At 39.4% G+C, this 23,662-nt stretch overlaps 1 protein-coding gene across 1 annotated transcript; it reads right to left on the bottom strand.

Annotated features, from left to right (window-relative positions):
* Positions 1-1,593: 1,593 nt before the first annotated feature.
* Positions 1,594-23,662, bottom strand: LOC127985414 (gamma-aminobutyric acid receptor subunit alpha-6-like). Its single transcript, XM_052587420.1, has 10 exons — positions 23,466-23,662; positions 23,244-23,362; positions 22,942-23,009; positions 22,221-22,441; positions 21,603-21,685; positions 21,373-21,516; positions 20,993-21,145; positions 10,903-11,138; positions 5,509-5,750; positions 1,594-3,056 (listed from the first exon to the last, which is right to left on the bottom strand). The coding sequence occupies exons 1-10, from the start codon at positions 23,498-23,500 to the stop codon at positions 3,047-3,049; spliced, it is 1,311 nt and encodes a 436-aa protein (XP_052443380.1). The 5' UTR covers positions 23,501-23,662; the 3' UTR covers positions 1,594-3,046.

Consider the following 23,662-nt stretch of genomic DNA (forward strand, 5'->3'; position numbering starts at 1 on the left):
GCACAGTAGCACTGAATCTGCTGATGCACTCTTGGAAAGGGCATATCTGTAGGACAGAGAGTGTGTCTGTGTGTAAATAAGTCAGTGCATACTGTACATACTCAGTTTTCCCCAGGAGGGCTGCTTTTGTCCAAAAAGGGAGAGAGTTCTAAAATAACTCTCTCCTGAAAGACCCCCATCAGTTCAATGAAGCGAAAAGAGCGGAACAAAATGATTCAAGAAAACAGCTACTGTCTGAAGATAGCACGCATTCTTTGCCCCAGGTGGACTCCAGTGTCTGGGAAGACTAGAACGGTTTGCAGTTGTGTGGAGGAAGTGGACCAAATAAAGGAATCGCCACAATAAATAAAGCATCTTATCTCTGAAAATAAACCACAACTATATATGTCCGTGTACAAAGATAAATCACATCAGGTTGACTCTCAATTAGCAGGATTTGTAAACAATCAAGATAATTGTCTGCGTAAACAAATTGCAGGTGCACAATTATTCAATGTGCCAAGAGGAAAATACAGCATTTATTTTACAGTCCTGTTATGCATGTACATACACATACTATTATAATAAAGTTAAATTATGCATAATGCAAGTAACCCTAAGTCAAACTGTAATCACATGACCACATAGTAAGCACATGTAGTTAATTAATATTCCTCTGTACCTAACCCTACATTATTATCATTATTGTGATGGTCACTGATAATAGTAGTACAGTAGAAGATTTAGATGATGTGAATTAAACTTCATAATGTTTCACTTGATTATACATTTAGTCAGGAATTATAGTTTGGAAAAAGTCTAACTAGTAAAATATGTACACGTTATGTGAAACCTAATACAAGTCATATATTATAAATATATATAAGACTTACTCATGTTAATGATCTCTGCTGGATCAAGTGCTTCATTCTTTTTATTGAGGAAATCCAAAACTCAAATCCTGAGGTAATCCTCATCACATCTTCTTGGGGTGAATTGTGTCTTATTCCTCTCAGCTCGAAGCAAACAGTAAAAAAATAAAAATAAATAAAATAAAAACTCTGAACAGTCTCGCTGCTTTGTTTCTGTGGTACAGTGTTTACATGCCGCACACTTCACGTGGAACATTATAATCTCAAAAGTGCGTTCAGCGCGGGGAGTGGTCAAATTAGATATAATAACAGAAGACATGAAAGGTCGTTTTTGGTAGCATTTGCTTAGTGTAAAAATAGACATGTCAAGCTTTCTATAGATATCTCTCTCATGTCTCTTTGTTGAGTATTCACTGAGTTTTCAAGGACACCTTAAAACAAAGTGTGACCCAATTATTATAGTGATTTTAATAACCATGTAATAACTAGGTACCAACTGTAAACTAAACCTAAACTTATGGTAACCTTATTTTATTCACTACTTTTCTGTGTAAGTAAATTTTACACTAAGTGCATGTACTTTAAAATATAGTGCAAATGAAAATTCCCCTAGGCACGGATGGACAAAATGGACAGCTGCCCGAGTAGTGGCTAAATTCCAAAAAGTACCATGTTGGAAACTAAAATCCATTGTGTACCTTATAACCATCATACATGTCTCAGCACACTGGAGGAGCTGTAATGGTTTGGCCAAACACTGTTTAATGATTGTCTGCAGAGTCACAAGAGCCAAAGAATATGAGCCATTTACAAGACCTGCACCACCATAGGTGATACTTATGAAAATAATAATAATAATAATAATAATAATAATAATAATAATAATAATAATAATAATAATAATAATAATAATAATGCAATGCATCCATGTTTCATTGATAACAATGCATCAATTAAATCACTTGTCATTGAATTCTTATCCAACAGATACATTTTTATTTTATTTTATTTTTTTGTAATTGTAGAATGTTACACTGTCCCTGTTACTTATGACAAATCAACTAGAGTTGTTATAGCAAAGACTGGCCTTAATACAGTTTTGCATTGCTTGGTGCTTCTTTTCAGGGTTAAAGTAATATTAGGGGCTTTCGCACCGCATAGTTCAAGGAACTCAGTTCTATGATATCTTACTAGAGAACCAATTTCCCACTTTGGCCATTTTCCTGGTTGCATTTGCGGCCGACTGCGATGTCTTTAAGAGCTGCATTTACAAACATCAACAACCGGTGAATGGAGGACGCCGTGATCGGAGCTGTTTTTGTTGTGTGTCGTGGGTTTCGTTATAATGGAAATGGAATGTAAATGCACAATTTATGCGATTGAAAGAGAATTAAAAGATGACTAAATCTCTTGCAGTGCTGCATATAACTGAGACAGAGAAAAGAACACAATACTGCCAACAACAGGTAAACTTCGTTATTGCTGGTTTACATGTTCGTGAGGTAAATATCTTTACATGGCTTTTAAAAAATGGCAGGTAGCCAGTGTTTTGTATGCGTTTGGCCAATCAGCGTATACTAATGTCATTGATAGTCCCTATAGAACTGTTTTAAACCCTACTCTAAAATAGGAAAAGTGGGAACTTCCACCTAGTGTTGTCAAAAGTAATGAAATGTTGAGCTGTTGAGCAGATTCTTAGACAGTGCTGATTGGTCATTGTGTTCACGCACTGTGTGACAACACTACTTCCACCAATAGGAACTATGAGAAGGTTGCTCCATTGCGAATGCCCCTATGGCTGCTGTAAAGCTTGCATTTGCCAGAAAGCCTCACCGGCACATTATTGTGAGTGTCTGCAGAAATCTTTTTTTTTTTTTTTTTTTAATCGTGTGACAGTGTCAAAACAAGTGTGCCATAACTGCCATTGCACCTTGACTGTCTTTGGGGAGGAGGAAAATCATTCTGCAGTCGGAGAGTTTCATGCGATGAGAGGTCAATACATGCTATCGGGCTGGAAGAGAGGAAGGGGGCAAAGGTGAAGAAGAGTCAACACTGTCCCCTCTCAGCACAATCACAGTTATATCTTCAGCAGCAGATCCTGGATGTGTCTCTCATCCATCCATTCATCTATGCATTCGCCAGTTTAATAGATGGCCATGTCTTCAGTCCCCCTTCTCCGTGATTTCTAACAGGGCTCACACTTCCCTGAGAGAGAGAGAGAGAGAGAGAGAGAGAGAGAGAGAGAGAGAGAGAGAGAAGATAAGAAAAAAGGGGAAAAGGAAGGGACCTTAAGCACCAAGTGTAAAGAAAAAAGATTCACTTGTATGAAGCTATGGGTAACAAATAACACATCATAGATGCATAAACATAACATTTTAACTCAGATAACAGGTTTAACAGTTTAAAACAGTTTTTAACCACATTTGACATGGCTTGAAGACGACTGTGTTGACCGCTATTAGCAAATGTAACTGAATGTCAGCTTGTATTCGCCACATAATATTGATTTTACATCACACTGTTTAGAGTTCATCAACAAAGCAAAAGGCCTATCCAGTACAAATGACTGAGAATGTTTCTTTTTTATGTTCCAATACAGCCATAGATTTGCTTATTTGCGTTGACAGGTTTTGGATACAGACTCTATTCGATTTGCAGCAGGCCTGGTTTTTGCAGTCAGAGTGAAAATGGGAGAATTCTGGGTGGATGAATGGATGGATAGATCTTGATTTATCTATGTTAAGATGTTGTTTAATTGGGATTGTATTTTTACTATGTTGTTTGGTGTCTTTATCTTGTTAATTTATTAAAAAGTTGCACTTATAGATACGTATATGTAAATACAAAAAAGTAACAAACCCAAAATCAAATGCTGAGGGACACCAGCATGGACAGACCTGATATTTTTTTCCAATACATGTTTATTCAATACTTTTTGGCAACCGCCATTTGCCAAGATAACAACTCTGAGTCTTCTCCTATAATGAGGTTGGAGAACACCTAACAAGATATCGGAGACCAAATTTTCCAGATCATTCGAAGGTGCATGTTGGTGCTTCTCCCAGGGGTTAAAGCAAAAAAAAAAAAAAAAAAAAAATATATATATATATATATATTTGGACTGGAAATGTTTCTTTCCACCTGCTGGACAATTATGAAACAATTCTGATAAAAAAAAAAAAAAAAATTGCCTTCCTAATATGAGGTCATATTTGACTCAAATTGATTCACAGTGGCATTTTCTTTTGACCTTTGTAATTAAAGGTATGTCATCATCTATATCAAAATAAATAAATAAAAATATATATATCTATGTTGATGCTTTGTTTGTATCATTGTCCTAATGAAAGATCCAGCCATGGCATAATCAATTCTTTATTACAGGTAAATAATGTTAGAATGGCGCTGAAAATGAATAAATCAATAAACAAATACAAGAGTAGGTACCCACAGAACTTAAATTATATCAGTATATACGATCGATCAGTAAATCAATCAAATAATTGGTTGACCTGGAAAGACATATGTAATAACTGTATTCAGAAACATATAAACCTCTATTACAGTACCTCAGACTGTGCTATGTGAGTGAGGACCCATAGAGATACGATAAATCTGCATCTCTGGTTCTCACATCCAACATTTCCTGACATATCATAGATGGGCAGTAATTGAATGATCATTACACCAAAGTTATGGCAAAGGCCTGCGTAAAGATGGGAAAATGGGGGATTTTGGGCTGCGCTGACATTTATTGCCTTTGATTTATGAGAAAAGCGTCAGGCCCTCCACTGAAGCGAAGAGCTTATCACCCGCAGGTAGCTTCTGTGAAACTGCTGCATACAGTATGTGTGCGTACACACCAGCCTGCCTTAATGTCTGCTCCTGAATGAACTATTCATTAAACAGCCACCGGCAGGCTGGCAGTGCCCACTTCACTTTCTGTGTCAGACGAACTGAGAGAGAGGAGATATCTTATATGTTCCCTTTGTCCTGTGACAGCACTTTTGTGGAGGCTTGGAGGCCTTTTTCTTTCATTCTTTTTCCCTCTGGATTTGAGAAGAGAAAGGTGACATGAGGACAGAGAAAATCTGACCCACGTTCATTTTGTGAATGAAAAGATAAATGTAAATGAACTTCTTGGAACAAAAGTCTTTGTCCAAATTGGACTATTGCACTATCTATGTCTGGAATATTACGAAAACAATGACTCAGTTGTCAAGAATGTTTTAGTACAGCAACGCTTAATCATTTCAGTTTATTAGCATATTTGAGATATTTAAACTACTGTACAATGTTTTTATTTATGAGTAAAATAAAGTCTGTGGTAAACATAACTTGACGATACTTCAACGTTTTGTTCTACAATGTGAATTACACACATTGATAACCAAAAAAGAAATACATTTGAAGCAGTTATGTTCATTTTTGAAAATGTATGTTTTTAATAAGTAACTAGATAAGAACGTTCGGGATGTGAGTGTGTGCAGATACACATCCACTGCAATTTTACTCTGATTAATACAAGTGGTACACAGCCAGTTTTTAAGCATAGAGCATCCATGTCAAAAGAAAAACAAAAAAAATATTTTTGACCCACACATTCTTAAAAAGAATGAAAATCAAGCTCTACTGAACCAACAGAGCAGATTCCTACCTGGATTCCATAGTGTCTTTGGTGAGATAGACAATCCAGTAGACCAGGTTGAAGGCCCCGAAGGACAGCGGGAAAAGTATGCGAGAGTACTTGTCAATAATACTAGTTGTGAGCGTGTTGATGGCAGGGACAGTGGAGCCTTGCTGATGGAGATCAGGCTGTGGAGCTCTGGAGAACCTCTCAGGAGCATCTCTTTGAGAGTTCAGCCTTTTCTTCAGCACACCTCCAGGGTCCAGAGGATTCTACACACAGACAGATTCATTTGTGAGGACAAGCAAACAGTTATCAAAGTGACACTTTTCACATTTAAGCCTGGAACACAGACTAGAAAGGAAACAGTGCAGCTGGTTTAATGACAGACCACAGAAAATGTTTTTACAGTGATCCTTTTTGTTCCAGTGACACAAACAAACGAATACAACACCAAAATAATAATATTCACCCTGATAGCATTTCTTTTGATTTTGTTGCAAAGATAAATTTGTTGTAAAACACTTTAAAGACACTAGGGAGAGTTATTTTGTGATGTATTAGCAATATGTACTAGTGTTGATTTAAACTGCTGCATTAAAGCAAACTTGATAATAAAAAAAAGGGATCCATTAAAATATGCATTTTCCAATTGTATATACATTGTTAATTGATGCACCTTGCTATTACTTGGACACATATTTATTTATTTCAAGGATCCGATGTATCTTCTAACACCGTGATCTAAAGCTTATTTTATTTTATGATGTTATGTTATGTTATCCTGGAGGCTAACTCAACATCTACAGTACGACCAGTTCATGTCTCTGTAAATAATTGTTGGTCTCACTTTATATTAAGTTCCAAAGCTCACTATTAACAAACTATTTTCTATGACTTTTGTCTCAATAAACTCCTTATTCGCTGCTTATTATTAGTTAGTAAGATAGTTGTAAAGTTTAGGTATGGCGTAGAATATGGGATCCAAAATATTCTCATGCAGAATAAGGCATTCATTTGTGCTTTATAAGTGCTAATAAACATCTAACATGTGTGTAATATGCATGCTAATAAACAACTAGTTAACAGTGAGAATTAGTCCCTAAACCAAAGTGTTACTGAACTGTTGTATGCAACAAAGCAATTATTATTTTATTTTTTTATTATTAAGAGGTCATAACCGCAAAACATGATATTCAGAGCATTTGGGCAACAAGATCTGTGAAATGAACTTTAAATTAGTTTTTCTCTCTAAGTGAACAAGGCTATTTATGGATTTCATTCACAGCGCCTCAGCCCTTTTCCGGCTGAGGAAAGTTTTGGCATGGAGCAGCAGCTTTGACTCGGTTCCATCATTGAGCAGGTTTCCAAGCTGTGAGTGTCAGCTGCAGATCACTGTGTAACCCAGGGAGCACCTGGTTCACGCTGCCATACGCACACAGCTATTTTTGACACTGCAACAGGCAGCACCTAACTCAGACTAAATACCCAAGGCAATGGGATGTTCAAACACTTGTTTCCCCATCTCTGGGATCAATGTGCACCATTGCACTGTTCTCAGAAAGAGCCATCATATGTGACCCTGGACCACAAAACCTTTCATAAGGTTATTTTTGACAAATAAAGAATGTGAGAACAAAACAAAATGGCAATCACAAATTAGAAGTATAAAAGAAGTAGAAGTATTCCTGTGACTCAGTGGTAGATCATTGCTTTAGCAGTGCAAAAGGTTGTGGGTTCAATTCCCAGGGAACCCACATACTGTTAAAAAAAAATGTATAGCCTGAATGCACTTTAAGTTGTTTTGGATAAAAGCATCTGCTAAATGTAAATTTTACAAACCAAGGATTTGTAAAGAAAAATGTGGAGGATTTCGATTTTGTCATGTTACACGGGAATCGAGTAGTAAGGAGATGCAGGAGACGCTGGAGATTTAATTAGATTGTAATATAATAAAGATGGGGAAACACAGGATCTCAAGAAGACATTTAAGAAGACTTTTAACAGCTGACTACGAACTCAAAGCAGGAAACATTATTTATACACAGACAAATGGGAGAACAGACTAGACACACCTGGGATCAATGAAACACATAGGAAACACCTGGGATGAAATCAGTTAGCATAAGCAAAAACACACACAAAACACGAGACAGAGTCTGACTTGTCCTTCAGGACAGACACGGACAGTGGGCCTCCAGAGCATTACACATTCGGGGGGCCATGGCAGAGCAGGGGACTTGGGAGGCCATGGCGGAACAGCCGTCAAGGCCACAGCCACAGCCCACACCTCGGCCTCTACAGCTGGAGCCTTAACACCCCCCCCCGCCACCCAAAATACTTGTGGAAATTTACAGCACTGTACTCAGGGCCTGGGAATTATGAGTCCTCCCTGTGGTTGATGGGGAATCAGGAGCCTTCCCTGGGCTTAACTTGGGAACAGGAGTGCATCCTGGGCTAAACTCGGGAAAAGGACCCCATCCTAATACTAACTCTGGAACAGTGGCCATCCTGGGCTTAACACAGGAACAGGAGCCCATCATGGGCTATGCTCTGGGACTGGGCCGTCACAGGAGAAAACTCTGGGGCCTGGACAGACACCCTTCTCCTCACCCCTAGTTTTCTTTTCTGGATCGGGGGGAAAAGGCATGGTCTGGGCCAACACTGGCCTGGGCAGACATTGGAGTGAGCTCTGGGGACAACACTGGAGCTAGCTCTGGAGGAGTGGGCATTGGAGGGTGCTCTGGAAAGCGCTTTCGAGGAGCAGGCACTGGAGGACGCTCTGGAAGCTGCTTATGAGGAGTGGGCACTGGAGTGAGTTTTGGGGTTGGAGCAGATGCTGGAGCGAGCCTTGGAGGTGTGGGCACTTGAGGGCACTCTGGAAGGTGCATACGGGGAGCAGGCCACTGGAGGACGCTCTGGAAGGTGCTTACGAGGAGTGGACACTGGAGGACGCTCTGGAAGGCGATATCAAGGAGAGGGCACTGGAGGACGCTCTGGAAGCTGCTTATGAGGAGTGGGCACTGGAGTGAGTTTTGGGGTTGGAGCAGATGCTGGAGCGAGCCTTGGAGGTGTGGGCACTTGAGGGCACTCTGGAAGGTGCATACGGGGAGCAGGCCACTGGAGGACGCTCTGGAAGGTGCTTACGAGGAGTGGACACTGGAGGACGCTCTGGAAGGCGATATCAAGGAGAGGGCACTGGAGGGTGCTTTGGAAGGTGCTTATGAGGAGTGGGCACTAGAGTGAGTTATATGGTTGGAGCAGACACTGGAGCGAGCCTTGGAGGAGTGGGCACTTGAAGGTGCTCTGGAAGGCGCTTTCAAGGAGCGGGCACTGGAGGGCACTTTGAAAGGATTTTATGAGGAGCGGGCACTGGAGTGAGTTTTGGGGCTGGAGCAGACACTGGAGGGAGCATTGGAGGATCGGGCACTTAAGGACACTTGAGGGTGCTCTTGAAGGTGCTTTCGAGGAGCGGACTCTAGAGTGAGCTTTGGGAATGGCTGGCTTGGCGCATTTATGTTCGTTGGGCTTGCCATATTAATGTCCGTTGGGTGGGCCGTGGACGGTGGGCTTGACACAGGAACTGCAGGCTGACTAGACTAGTAAAATGCTGTCAGATGGGTCCCGGATTGGGATCAGAGGCTCTCTAGACAAGGGATGGTTGCCTCCTTCCAGCCGAAGTTGGTGGTGTCTGGGAGCTCCGCGGGGCAATGGTATGTCATCCCAATCTGGAAAAGCGTCACCAGGGTTTCCCCCTCGAGGGAGCTGGCAAGAGTGAGCGGCACAAACTTTTGCCCTTGCATAACAGATCAGGTCGGGGCTTTGTTGAGCCACGGCGATAAGCATCGCTCGTTCATCCACTTTTATGACGCAAAAAGAATAACATAAGACTTTTAAAACAAAAAAAAAAAAACACAAAAAAAGGTGTTGCTTACTTTATAGGTCGGTTGTCCTGTGAAGTTATATGGGGATCGAGGAGCAAGGAGACGCAGGAGATGCTGGAGATTTCTTCAACAATACTTTTTATATAATCACGGTGGGGAAACACAGGATCCCAAGAAGACATTTAAGAAGACGTTTAACAGCCGACAGCAAACTCAAAGCAGGAAACACTATTTATAGACAGACTAGACACACCTGGGATCAATGAAACACATAGGAAACACCTGGGATTAAATAAATTAACATGAGCAAAAAAAATGGTTTTCCATTGCTAAAGTAAGGAAGATTTGCTTATTTTGCTCCTATAAAGAAACTCGCGAGACAAGCATACCTCAGAGGTTTGCACGCTGCACATATTATTTACTACATCATCAACCAGAATGGACAGATAACAGAAGTGAGAGAAAAGTATTTATTATTTTGAAATATGGATATTTTTCTTACAAAAACACATGGATTCGCTACAGGGGGCCAACTGAGGCACGTTTTATTATGAATGTGTGAGCTTCATTTGATGAATGTGGACTGTTCCACTGCATTACCCAGTGACTACAGCGATATAGCTTGGAATAGCCAGGATCATTTTCAATATAACTCTGATTGGATTTGTCTGAAAGAAGAAAGTCAAAAAATATATATACACCTAAGATGCTTTGAGGGCGAGTAAAACACAAGCTAATTTTCATTTTTGGGTGAACTAACCCTTTAACAACTATCTTACTGACTATTAATACGGAGCAAATTAAGAGCTTACTGAAACAAAAGCTGGGGTTAATAGTCGGTTAATAGTGACAATTGATACCCAAATTAAATGCTGAGCGCAAATGAATGTAAAATGCCACTCAAAACATTTAAGGATCCCAGCCAATACAACATTTCTCAACCAGTGGGGTGAGTTTGGGACAAGCCTATTGGTTTGTCCTATTAATAGTGGAGTATTCAGGAAACCTGCAGGAAAATGTATTATCTGGTAATAGTGCAAATAACACTGGTGTACAAAGCACTATGGGACGATCATGTCATGAGCCAATTACTGTAGATTTGTTTTTACACCACCAAGAAGCCAGTGGAAGTCTTAATGAAGTCAAGGTTGAGCTGAGCAAACCACTTCCAAACTCCTAAAATTCTGAACAAATCCGAGCCACAGTCTCTGTCATTATGCCTGCGACTTTACACATGATGGAACTGTGACTTCACACAGTAATTTACTCGCTCCGGGCAAGTGTACGATGGCATTGCGTCTACCGCCTCCAGCAATCATGAGAGACACAGAGGATAGATCTCCTCGCTTTGAGCCTGGCATGCTTTTGCTTGGATGTTTTGTTACATTGAACTGATTATATAATCTGCAGCAGTAAAATGGCTAGGGAGGCCACTGGCTGTCTCCTTTCGTCTAGTGTGCCTGTTATCAGCTAAAATGAGAGCGAACCATGAAAGGGAGAGAGAAGAGAGGCTGGAGTGAATGGAGGTACAAAGAATTACCGTAACAAGTTCTCCATCACTTCTGACTGCAGCACAAGCCATGCTTGCCCGCCGGAGCTCCTTATTGGCCTGCAAAGTGGAGAAATAGTTGACAGCGGCGAACTCGATAAGGGCTGAGAAGACAAATGCGAAGCAGACGGCGATGAACCAGTCCATGGCGGTTGCATAGGAGACCTTGGGTAACGAGTGACGGGCGCTAATGCTCAGCGTGGTCATGGTTAGTACTGTGGTGATGCCTGTCAGGGACACATGAACACAAAATCCAGTTAGCTTGACTGATTTTAGAAAGTCTTGGTAAAAAAATTCTGTTCACTTCTCAGTGGATTAGGTTAAACTTTACCTCAGTTCAACACAATGAAAATTCTGTTATTGTTATTATTCACAACTGACACCCAAAATGGATAAAAGCCTTTTGAATGATGATGAATTCTTATTTAACATTTTTAAATATGTTTTATATATTTAAAATTTGTATTTATACAAACCTAAAAACCAACCCAAACCTATGCCACCCCAATAGGGTTCAAGATAATAGAAATCTAAAACACAGAATCTAGATACAATATAATGATAATGAAAATAACTGGATAAATAAATAAATAAATAATAAAAAGAAAATGCAGGGCTATAAAATAGATGAAACAGTTTGAAACCTATATCTTTCTAGATGCTGTATTACATCTCAAGTCCAACAAGAGACGTGTTGTGGTTCTGTGTCTTTGTACTCTTAATTTGTAGTTTTGCTATCTGTTTATTTTTTTCCCCTGATGGTTTGCACATGTTCTATATTAATCTATTACCCCAATTTGTATTGTGTTTTGTGTTTCTTGTATTTCTGCTCTGGCCTTGTTCATATATGGATGTCATGTTGGTAGACTCAGTTCTGTCTCTTGGTTGGCCTCTTTTCTGTACTCTTGTTGTGGATGTCATTACAGTCATTTTATAATGGATCATAGAGACCGATGGGCTGCTGGTGCATCTTGGCTCTATTGAATAGGTCATTTACTCAAAGCTCTGCATGAACTCTCGTGGAATAGCTTCAGGATAAATATTAGGCATTAGTATGGTAAGGGCTTAAAAGCCTTTGAGATTCAAAGGGATTTTCCCAAAAATATATCAGAAAACATTATTAAATTAGCTTTGTGATCATTTATTTTACATCTAAAGCAACACAGCTTTTTGTCAAGTGTTGATTCATCTAATAACATAGATGTATAGAATAGTCATCCAAAGGCAAGGGGTTTTTATTTTATGAGATAAGAATGGCTTTTTTATATTTAATTCAGTTGGAATGCGCCCACATAAATAAATGTATACAATTTGCATTATAATGGTGTATGTATACAAATTATACATACAAAACCAATAATAAAAAATATAATGTGATTTCACATTGCATCCTCATAGTCAAGTCAAGTACTTTATTGTCATTATGTAACACATCAAAATGTATCATGTGATAGCTGTCTATATTACTGATTTCTTTCAATGCCATTCATTTCATTGCAATTAATTAATAAATTAGTTAAGTACCACAAGGGCTTCTGGATAATACATAATCATTATTCATGAGATAAAACATACATTCCAAAGAATATTCATTCATTCATTGATTTAAATCATTGCCTTTCAGAAAAGCCTTCCAATTTCAAGTAAACTGGAATTCTATATCAGATGGGCAAGAAAAAATTTCCATGAGATGTGAAGCCTGATGTACAAAATGACTGCTGTTTAGCTAACTCAAAGGAGTACAAACACCAAAATGACCTGATATTTGGGTACGATTAGAAGACAAAAATGGCCTGGGTTCCTGCTCCCATTATATTCTGTTGAGAGCAAACTCTATGACATAGCAAGTCATATGCTGTCACTTTAATTTATATATATATATATATATATATATATATATATATATATATATATATATATATATATATATATATATACACACACACACACACACACACACACACAAGTAAAACAAATCTGGTATCTCTTGTGTTTTACACCCTTTCTGCATCACCTTCTCAAAACCTGTTACTTTAAGGGCAAAGGTGTTGCTGATCTAATCTGCCGAGCTCTCCACATCAGGACTGGCCTACTGTGTTCACGTTGTCCTGCTGTGGGTGATCTATAGGGCAGCTTATGGTCAATGGGTCGAGCAGATATTAGATACATTTTCTCACCCAAGAAGATACTACATTCAAGAGAGAGAGAGTATCTGCCAAGAGGACAGTAATGATGAAACATGTTTGGGCCTTAATAGAGACATCAACATTTTATGGCAAGCACAAAGCTTGATTCTAGATAACTGAGCCCTATAGAGACACAACAGGAGTCCATTATAAATGGACATTATGGGAAGCTGAGCTGTCAGGGATCAGGTTTGTTTGTATCACACAGTAATACAATTCACTATAGACAGAGCTAAATAAACCTAAATAAACACTATGCCCTAAAGGAATATTTCAGAGTAATCATCATTTATTAACTTTCATGTATTCCAAACCTGTGTGACTGTCTGAATGATGAACAACAGTTGTCAAGCTCTAATTGACAAAAGGTGCCTGTGGCGGGGGAGGCGTGGTTCAGCGAGGTCTGCAACAGTAGGGAGAGTGAGGAGACGAGCGCTGGTAAGTGGATCAAGTGAAAGACGATTAACATCTGGGTCTCGTTACAGTGATTGGCGTGGGGAACCGGTATTTAAGCCGGCAGAGGACCGACGAGGAGTTAGAGAGCTGGGGAACAACTGCCCGTCCCGAACCTCCTGGTCTCTGCCAACCTAAGAAGAGCCATCCTCCAGAGGGTCAGCCTCAGTCCTGAGCAACACCGTCAGCGCTTCCGGTCACTGGAACTGACGACAACACTTTCTCTTGGCGCAGCAGCTCCAGGACTCGTGCCGCAAATGGCTGTTGGCCAGAGGAAGCGACGCCGAGACCATCATCAACACGGTGGTACTGGAGCAATTCATCCTCCACAGAGGAGCACCCAGTGGGTCCAGTGCAACCTCCCGGTGTCGCTGGATCTGACCATCCAACTGGCCAAATTGTTACCAAATACTCAAGAGTATTAAGGGGGGTACCTATCAGGCTTTGGTGGATTCAGGTTGTAATCAGACCTCCATCCATCAAAGCCTGATACAATCTGGGGCATTGGATACAGTCCGCATGGTTAAGGTGAGGTGTGTGCATGGGGATATAGTGGAATACCCCGTAAAAGCCATAGCCATCAAATTTAGTGGCCAAAAGCATAATGTGGAGGTGGCCGTTAGTCTGCGCCTCCGGCATCCGCTAATCTTGGGAACTAATTGGCCAGCGAAAATTCATACAAGAAGACAAGAAAAATTGGGACCGTTGGCTAGAACCCCTCTTATTCGCTGTGCGCCAGGTCCCCCAAGCCTCCATGGGGTTTTCCCCCTTCGAGCTTCCTTATGGATGCCAGCCCCAGGGGGTGTTAGACGTCCTAAAAGAAACTTGGGAGGACGGACGCTCGGATAGCAAGAATGAAATTCAATATGTCCTGGACCTGAGAGCTAAACTCCATACACTGGGGCGGCTCTCTATGGAGAATTTGCTTCAGGCCCAGGACAGACAAAGCCAGCTGTATAACCGGGGGGCTAAGCTAGGAGAATTTGCACCGGGAGATAAAGTGGGTCCCACTTTATATTAGGTGGCATTAACTACTATGTACTTACATAAAAAATAAGTACAATGTACTTATTGTGTTCATATTATATTGTAAAACACTTTTGCTGCTATTGAGGTGGGATAGGGGTAAGGTTAGGGAGAGGGTTGGAGGTATGGCTAAGTTGTAAAGTATGGGTCAACAGTGTAATTATAAATATAATTACAGAAATTAAATACAGATCTAATTACATGTAGATTTTTTTAATATAATTACAATGTAAAAACATGTATGTACAGAATAAGTACATTGTACTAAATTATTAATTAAAATGTAATAATATAGTAGTTAAGGCCACTTAATATAAAGTGGGTCCATAAAGTGCTCGTATTACTGCCAACCTCTAGCTCCAAATTACTGGCAAAGTGGCAAGGACCCTTTGAGGTCACACGGCGGATAGGGGATCTCAATTGTGAGGTAGTACGAACAGATAGAGGTGACTCACGGCAAATCTACCACCTCAACCTCATTAAGAAATGGAGCGCAGACCGACGAGGAGTGAGAGAGCTGGGGACTCGTGGGAGTAAGGAGCTGGAGAGCTACCGACCCAGAGACACGAAGACTGTAGTAGTGCAATGTAGAAACAGACCGTGAAGTGCATGCACATCCAGCGCGATTCTTTATTTGTTTTATTTGTGCTAAATAAAGTATCCCACGAGCCCCGTACGCCAACCCCGGTCTCCTTCCTCTTTATAAGACTGAACTTTGTTACAGTGCTATAAAAGAATAATGGTTCATAGAGCACAAACTCTTTTGGCACTTTTGATGCCATACAAAAGCTTTTTGTGAGGGAAAGACAATGTGTTACATTATAACATGTCACAGTGGCACTGATAATCATTTCCTTTGCCATAGATCTCATCACTGTTTGGTGCATAGGACAACAAGTATTCTCCATAGTAATTTTCAATGATCACAGATCTTCCATAAAAGTTATTTTCGAGGTGATTTTTGGGCGTCCCTTTTCCAGGCCACCAGTATCTTGCCACCTTGACTATCTGATGGTCAGGAAGGCATAAGAAGTGTCCGGAGAATTGAAAACAGTGTTCGTGACTGTCACAGAGAGGGGCTGTGTGAAGGCACGACTGTATACTTCCATGTTTGTGACATGGTCCTGGTAAGTGATCTTAAGGATGCATTGCATTTAACGGAGGTGGAAAACATCCAACTTTCGAGCAATGGTTTCAGTCATCTTCCACGTCTCACACGCATAGGTTGCCATCGACACAACAATCATAGCCAGGAGTCAAAGTTTAATCTGCAGAGAGAGGGTAGGCAAGTTCCAGATTGGACGAAGTCGCTGGAACACGGCAAATACATCGCAGAAGCAGCAGATGACATCTCGTTCTGCATCTCCATTTGAGGAGACAACATTGAAAGTGAAGTGACATGTTACCAAGTATATACCCATACTTGGAATTTGTGCTCTGCATTTAACCAATCCAAGTGCACACATACAGTAGTGAACACACACACACCATGAACACACACCCAGAGCAGTGGGCAGCCAGTCATGCAGAGCCCGGGGAGCAGTGCCTTACTCAAGGGCCTCACTTCAGTTGTGGTAGTGAAGGTGGAAGAGAGCGCTGACCTGAGACTTGATCCCACAACCTTCAGGTCACAAGTCTGTCTCTCTAGCCATTAAGCCACACTGCCAAAATAAGTGATGTTTGGAACTTCCTCTACTTTTTTCCCATCAATTGTAATTGGTACTCTCAAGTATACATAACCGATGCAAAAGAGTTTAGTCTTCAGTCCATTAATTCAGAGTCCAGTGCTGGCTGCTTAATTTTCTAGGGCAGAAGTGAGGTCTCTCAGGGCTGTTTGAGTAAGGCTGAGAATGACAAAATCATCAAGTCAAGACCTGCAAGCAAGAGATTACCAACACTCCAGGGTATGCCGATGTGTAGGCGGTCAATGGAGTGGCGGGTGACGAAGTCGATGACAAGGAGCATCGGTGATAGCACATACCCTTGTCGTATGCCAGTTTCAATTGCAATTTCAATATGTTATTCCTTCTTCCATCCGTACACAACATCAAAAGACTTGGTAAAGTTGCGAAAGGAAATGGAAATCCATAAGCCTTGGCTATCTTACAAAGCATTTCTCAGTTTGCACTGAGTCAAAGTCCTTGACAAATTCGATAAAGTTCAGTGAGATTTGTTGTTGGTATTCCAGCGATTGTTTGATCACTTCTTGTAGAGCAAAAATCTGCTCTATGCAGGATATGCCCCTTCAGAAGCCTGCTTGTTGATCTCTAAGGCAGGCATTGACAGCTTGTTGGAGGCAATTTATAAGGACAATAGAAAATACCTTTCCTGGTACCGAGAGAATACCCCACCAGTTATCACACTTGGAGAGATCACCTTTTTTTGGGAGCATGATGATGTTCTCAGCCTCATCGTCATCATTGAATTAAAACATTAGAGAATTGCTATTTCCTTAGAGTGACCATAAGACTGCTGAAGACTTGGAATATAAAGGCTTGAGTAAAAGTACTTTTATGCAATGCCACAATACCATGGTATATAAATATGGTCAAATGAATTGAACCAGATCATTATTACTCTTTTCATACAGATAAATTGTCCTGTTATATTATTCTGAACTATCTTTTTCGAACAGCTCTTTTCTCAGGTGTTCAGTAGAATCTGATTGATGTCCAAAACACAGAGCTGTGATTCCCAAAAGCATCATTAGCCTAAGCAGATCGAAAAAAAAAAAAAAAAAAAAAAAAAAAAAAAAAACCTGCACCAATGACAATGCAATGCTTTTGGGAAATGCAGGAAAGTATAATTCCTTACAGATGCGACATAAAAACATTTTTATGTCTAAAATGCTCTTGAATAGGTCAATGGACTGACTCTAATCTCATAACTGACACTCATATAAATATCTGCATAGCTCATTCACTCTTTTCAACCTCAAATTGATGTCTTTCACAGATAAATATAACTTGAGTTTTCATCTCCACAATCTAATTACAAAAAAAAATCACTGAATATTCAACTTCAGCTTTAAATCAAATGTTAATACCTACAAACCCGATTCCAAAAAAGTTTGGACACTGTATAATTTACAAATATCATAAAATTATATTTTATTCACAATAGAATATAGATAAGATATCAAATGTTGAAACTGAGACATTTTGAAATGGCATGCCAAATATTGGCTCATTTTAGATTTCATGAGAGCTACACATTCCAAAAAAGTTGGGACAGGTAGCAATAAGAGGCCAGAAAAGTTAAATGTACATATAAGGAACAGTTGGAGGACCAATTTACAACTTATTAGGTGAATTGGCAACATGCTTGGGTATAAAAAGAGCCTCTCAGAGTGGCAGTGTCTCTCAGAAGTCAAGATGGGCAGAGGATCACCAATTTCCACCAATGCTGTTGCGAAAAATAGTGGAGCAATATCAGAAAGGAGTTTCTCAGAGAAAATGTGCAAATAGTTTGAAGTAATCATCATCTACAGTGCATAATGTCATCATTCAGAGAATCTGGAACAATTTCTGTTCCAAACCATACTGTATGCCTGTGATCTTGAGCCCTTAGACGGCACTGCAACACATACAGGAATGATACTGTAATGGAAATCACAGCATGGGCTCAGGAATACTTCCAGAAAACACTGTCGGTGAACACAATCAACCGTTCCATTCGCCATTGCTGGCTAAATCTCTATAGGTCAAAAAAGAAGCCACATCTAAACATGATTCAGAAGAGCTGGCGTTTTCTCTGGGCCAAGGCTCATTTAAAATGGACTATGGCAAAGTGGAAAACTGTTCTGTGGTCAGATTAATCAAATTTGAAGGTTTTTTTTGGAAAACTGGGATGCCATGTCATCCGGACTAAAGAGAACTAGGAGCTAGGAGCATCTAGACGCCTGTATTAGACAAGAATGGGACAACATTCCTATTCCTAAACTTGAGCAGCTTGTCTCCTCAGTCCCCAGACGTTTGCAGACTGTTATAAAAAGAAGAGGGGATGCCACACAGTGGTAAACATGGCCTTGTCCCAACTTTTTTGAGATGTGTTGATGCCATGAAATTTAAAATCAACTTATTTTTCCCTTAAAATTATACATTTTCTCAGTTTAAACATTTGATATGTCATTTATGTTGTATTCTGAAAAAGAAATTATTGAAATTTTAAACTTCCATATCATTGCATTCTGTTTTTATTCACAATTTGTAAAGTGTCCCAACTTTTTTGGATTTGGGTTTGTAGACAGATCCTATTTACAAGAGAACATGTTTACAGATCCTGAGCATGAATGGAAATGTATAAAGTAAACACAACTCCTAGGGGTAAAAACATGCTTTTAAGGGCAAAAGGTTCGTCCAAATTAACCTCAGTCAGTTCCATCTCTGAACCTGATGCTCTGGGTTATTTCAGCTTTTAGTGGAAGAAACAACCACAATGAATATGGACAGTGAGTGGCTCTGTCTATTCAGTTCTACTCTCTAAAGCAAGTCATTTGTTAGAACTCTCACTGCATTTTTTTTTTACACTATATTAAGTTCTCTTTCACATCTCTTTTCACAGGAATAACACTTTCACCTTAGAACTGAGACAGAACTGAGAAACACTGTAGGTTGCTCACCTCTTCACATGAGCAGTGTTTGCTTGCAGAAACAACTCCTCTGACATGGTGTATCTCACACCTCACTTAGAGCAAAGACATTTTTAAACTAAAGTTGTGACTTTATCAGCAAAACATGAACGTATCTTAATTAACACATTTAAAGTTCGCCCAAAAACGAAACTGACATAATTTACTCAGCTTTGTGTTGTTCCAAACCTGTTTGAATCTCTTTCTTCTGTTGAAAACAATACATATATATGTATTTTGAAGAATGTGTTTTCTGTAATGTAAGTAAATGGCTACTGTCCAGTGGTACATCTTTCAAAATATATTTTTTTGTGTTCAAAAATGGGTGAGGAAATTATGACAGAATGCTCAGTTTTGGGTGTCTGCAGTTCAAAACATCCGTATAATCTTAATCTTTGCATAGGAGTATATTGTGCTCCAAACAAGAAACATTTCCTCAGAAAATTCAGATAGGTTTCCAGAAACGTTTTACCATCTTACACATATGGAATATAACAGCTTGTAATAGCTTTAATTGTTTCATGCTGATGTGTTTTTCATAAAGAGAGAAAAAAAGAAAAGAAAAAAAAAAACACTTTAGCTGTAGGTTATAGACAGATACACTCCTAATTGCCCAATAAGCTCATTCTAATGGTCTCATTCAAACACAAGTGGGAGACCACAAAGACAGATGATTCATTCGTGCATATAAATTAATCATCTGAAAAAGCAATGAGGACAAAGTAAAAGTTGAGATACTGAACAGTCTGGTTCATTCAAAGTTAAAATAAAATAAACAGTACAAATATATACTGTATTTGCATCCACTGAAAATGTATGGTTCTTCTCATGTTTCTGTTTAGAAATTAGGGCAAACAGAGGAAGACAAGGAAGAGGATCTCAGTATGTTTGCTTTTATCTTACACCACCACAGAACAAGGGCCAAGCACTAAGTGATTTAGGAGCATTGCCAACAGCTGCCAAGAAGAGTGCATTAAGATAATGAACCAATGGAGATCTACATAAAAAAGCAACAGAAAATGTGCATCATCTCATCAAGTTATAAAAGACTGCTTAAAAAATTCATCTGGTTTATTTTCTGTTTATGAAGACTTTGATATATATTGATGATGGCACCATTTTTATATAGTATAAAAACGATACTTTCAGTATCAGTATCTCAACGCCCAACTATTCACTTTAAATTTTTCTGTACCAATATAGATTTATTTATTTCAAATCTGGTGTATTTAAAATACAAACACCTTCTGCTTTCTGTGGCTCAGTTCCAAGACTTAGTGAACTGCTTTGCACTCCACAGCCTACATAGACAGCATCCTCACATTCGACATCAGTGGCAACTTATAACGTTCAGCATTAGTTTGTTTACTATGAACAAATAGATAAAACAGTCTAAATAGCCTTAGTAAAATTATTCAGTAGTGTCAAACATCTGTTTAATGATACTGTTTACTTATAAGTGATCACTTCGTTAATTGCCTGGGTTGTTTTCACTGAGCTTGTTGCTGTGCATGCTAGGATTGCGTTCTGCATGAGGAAAACATTGAAACTTGGCCAAAAAAAGGTCATAATGATCTTAGAATCAGCCTTAACGTCAGGAAACAATGATCTATTGTGCCTCAAAATGCTGCAAATCACACTAGGTCGAAAATACAAGGTTTCATTTCAAATCAGATTTTGTGTCCACACAGTAAAATGCCATGCACTTTAGTATTAGCATATTGGTGCCTGCACAATGAGACCCACATAGGAACAATTAAAAAGGAAATAAAATACAGTGGCTTACCAAACACAGTTCTGGCCGGTACTGACTCTTTGTCGATCCAGAAGGAGACCTGTGCTAGGATCACAGTCATAATGCACGGGATGTATGTCTGGATCAAGAAGAAACCCATCTTCCTCTGCAGGTGGAAGTACACTGTCATGACTATGTATTCACCTATGAGAGATGGATGTGGGACATTAGTGGAATAGGCAATCCTAAACTACAAACCATAGATTATGTACGAACACGTTCAAGACAAAAACCCATTTCAACACATATTCAACCCATATGTTCAAGATTGATTGAAATCATGAACATTTTTTAAGTGGTTTGCATTGAGAATTGGTGCTCGGCAAACCAGAACACATTTTTCAGTGAATCATCTGTCCCAAAGCTCATACCTGTGTTTGACTTTAGCCTCTCACTAGACACCGTCTGTCCAATGAGATCATACTGAAGCAGGCTGGAACTCTCCTGAGGAACCTCCACTGAAAATAACGGCCCTTTCTTCCACGTGTAAACAATCTCACTCATTGGATAGGCATCTATATTAGACACAGATCCAGACTGAAGTCAGTCATACCACTAAATCCATGCAATGGGAAAATGTGCCATTTCACAACATACTTACAGCTGCCGAATTTCAAAGGACATGAATGTCCATCCATTGGAAAATTGATCAGCCGCATGGGACACTCAGCATTGATGGTTAACCTGATTACATTAAAAGCATCACATTAAATTTATGTCAAATAACAGATGATTTTTTAAAACTCTGCAGTGAGTTCTTTCTCCTGTTAAACACAAATAATGATAACTGAAAAATGTTGGTAACCAAACAGTTACTGGTGGCCATTAACTTCCATAGTACGGAATACAAATACTATGGCTACCAGAAACTGCAACATCCTTCAAAATTTCATTGTTTGTGTTCCACCAAAAAAAAAAAAAAAATAATAATAATACAGGTTTGGAGCTACATGAATCTTTAACTTTGCACTGATTTTAACACAATTAATTCAACAACTTTTATTATCAGCATTAAAAATGTTAAGTATACATGCATATTTACAGTTACCAGTGAATGGTGTATAATAGAATGTAACGCATTTTTATTTATTATTTTGTTTGTGTGAAATGCTAAGAAAGAATGTGTGTTTTTAAGAGTTTAATTTCTACTCTCATTTTAGAGAGCAAGTGTGCAGTGCATCTTTGAGTGGGAGAGCAAATGTTTTGGCACGCAGGTTACCTCATGGTGTACAGAATAGTTCCGTTCTGCATGATGCGGAACAGCTTGTTGGGGGTGGTCATGTTGTGCGAAATAGAACGTTTGCCATTTCGGAAGAAAGTGTCCGGTGTCCAGATCTTGCTGACCATTAGGTTGTTGAGACGCAGGATCTCAATGGGGCCCTCAAATTTCAGCCGGTCGTCTATCCACGTTTGCCGAAAAAACACATCCATTGTGTATTCCTGAGAAATGGTTGTAAATGTTTTATAAGATGTAGTTTTTGTGACTGGAGTTTGAAATCAGCACAAATCAATGTTCCATGTGCAGAGATATATAAAGTAATAAAGTGTCATTGAGTATGTATCTGATTCAGGCTGGTATACAATCACTGTGGAATGGTATTTTTTATCTTTCTTTTTTTTTTCACTAATCTTGGCGGGGACTTATCTATACTGTCTTTCGGATTGTCACAGTGGATCACATGGCAAGCGATGTGGCTTTGGACATTATAGAAAAATAGTGTAGTGTGTTAGAGAGGAAAGAAAGCCGAGCCGGGACCCTCACTGTCAGGGATTGTCAACCAGATTAAAATCCCTAAGCTGCTATAATGACATCCTGCCCAAATGTCAGAATAATGAAGCCAGGGCCGGCATGACTAGAGGCAGTGGGCATAGAAAACATGCAATTACGGTGGATTTATGTTTGCTTGTATCAAATATATATAATTGCTTTACTCACGTACCATTTCCACATCAGAAACAGGACCAAAGCTGGTGACAAAGATGTCCGTTTTAACCTCTGTGACAGGACCTATAGTTTATTTTTTTAGTTTAACAGAAAGAAAGGAGAAAAAAAATATCTTTAGTTTATTCATAACACATATTTTAAACAACATAAGATTGCAAAGTGATAAGGCAGTTTCTGGTGAAGAACTTATTAAAGTCTCAGCTGCAAAGTACATAATCGTTTAATTTCTAGTGAAAATTGGATTCAACTCTCTAAAGTAAGACTTTAATATATGAAGTGATTCCAGCAATTGCCTACCTCCAAATCCAGGTCGAAGTCTGTTGTCATATCCATCTAATAATCTGTCCAAAATGCGCGTAATGTTATCCAAATATACCCTCGTCTCGGTTGGCGGATTTGCCAACACCTGACCAACACTGCAAACAGACTCAAAACTTTATTTCCATTTTCACACACGAACGAGCAAAGCTGAAAAATAAACACGCATGCAAAGTCAGATAAAAACACATTGCTACTTACAAATACAGGACAAAACATGAGCGTATCCAAGTCATGCTTTGCGCGCGCTCTCTTTCCAAGTGTCCCCTTGTCAACTAGTGTTAGTTGTGTGTCCCATAATGTATGTGTGCGAAAGGAGCTGGTGCGGCTTGTGTGCGTAAATCTCGAAGCTTTTATGCGTGAAGTCTTGCTGGAGTTCCTCAGTGGGGTTGCGCTTC

Source organism: Carassius gibelio, chromosome B21 (genome assembly GCF_023724105.1).
Source record: "Carassius gibelio isolate Cgi1373 ecotype wild population from Czech Republic chromosome B21, carGib1.2-hapl.c, whole genome shotgun sequence".
NCBI lineage: Eukaryota > Metazoa > Chordata > Actinopteri > Cypriniformes > Cyprinidae > Carassius > Carassius gibelio.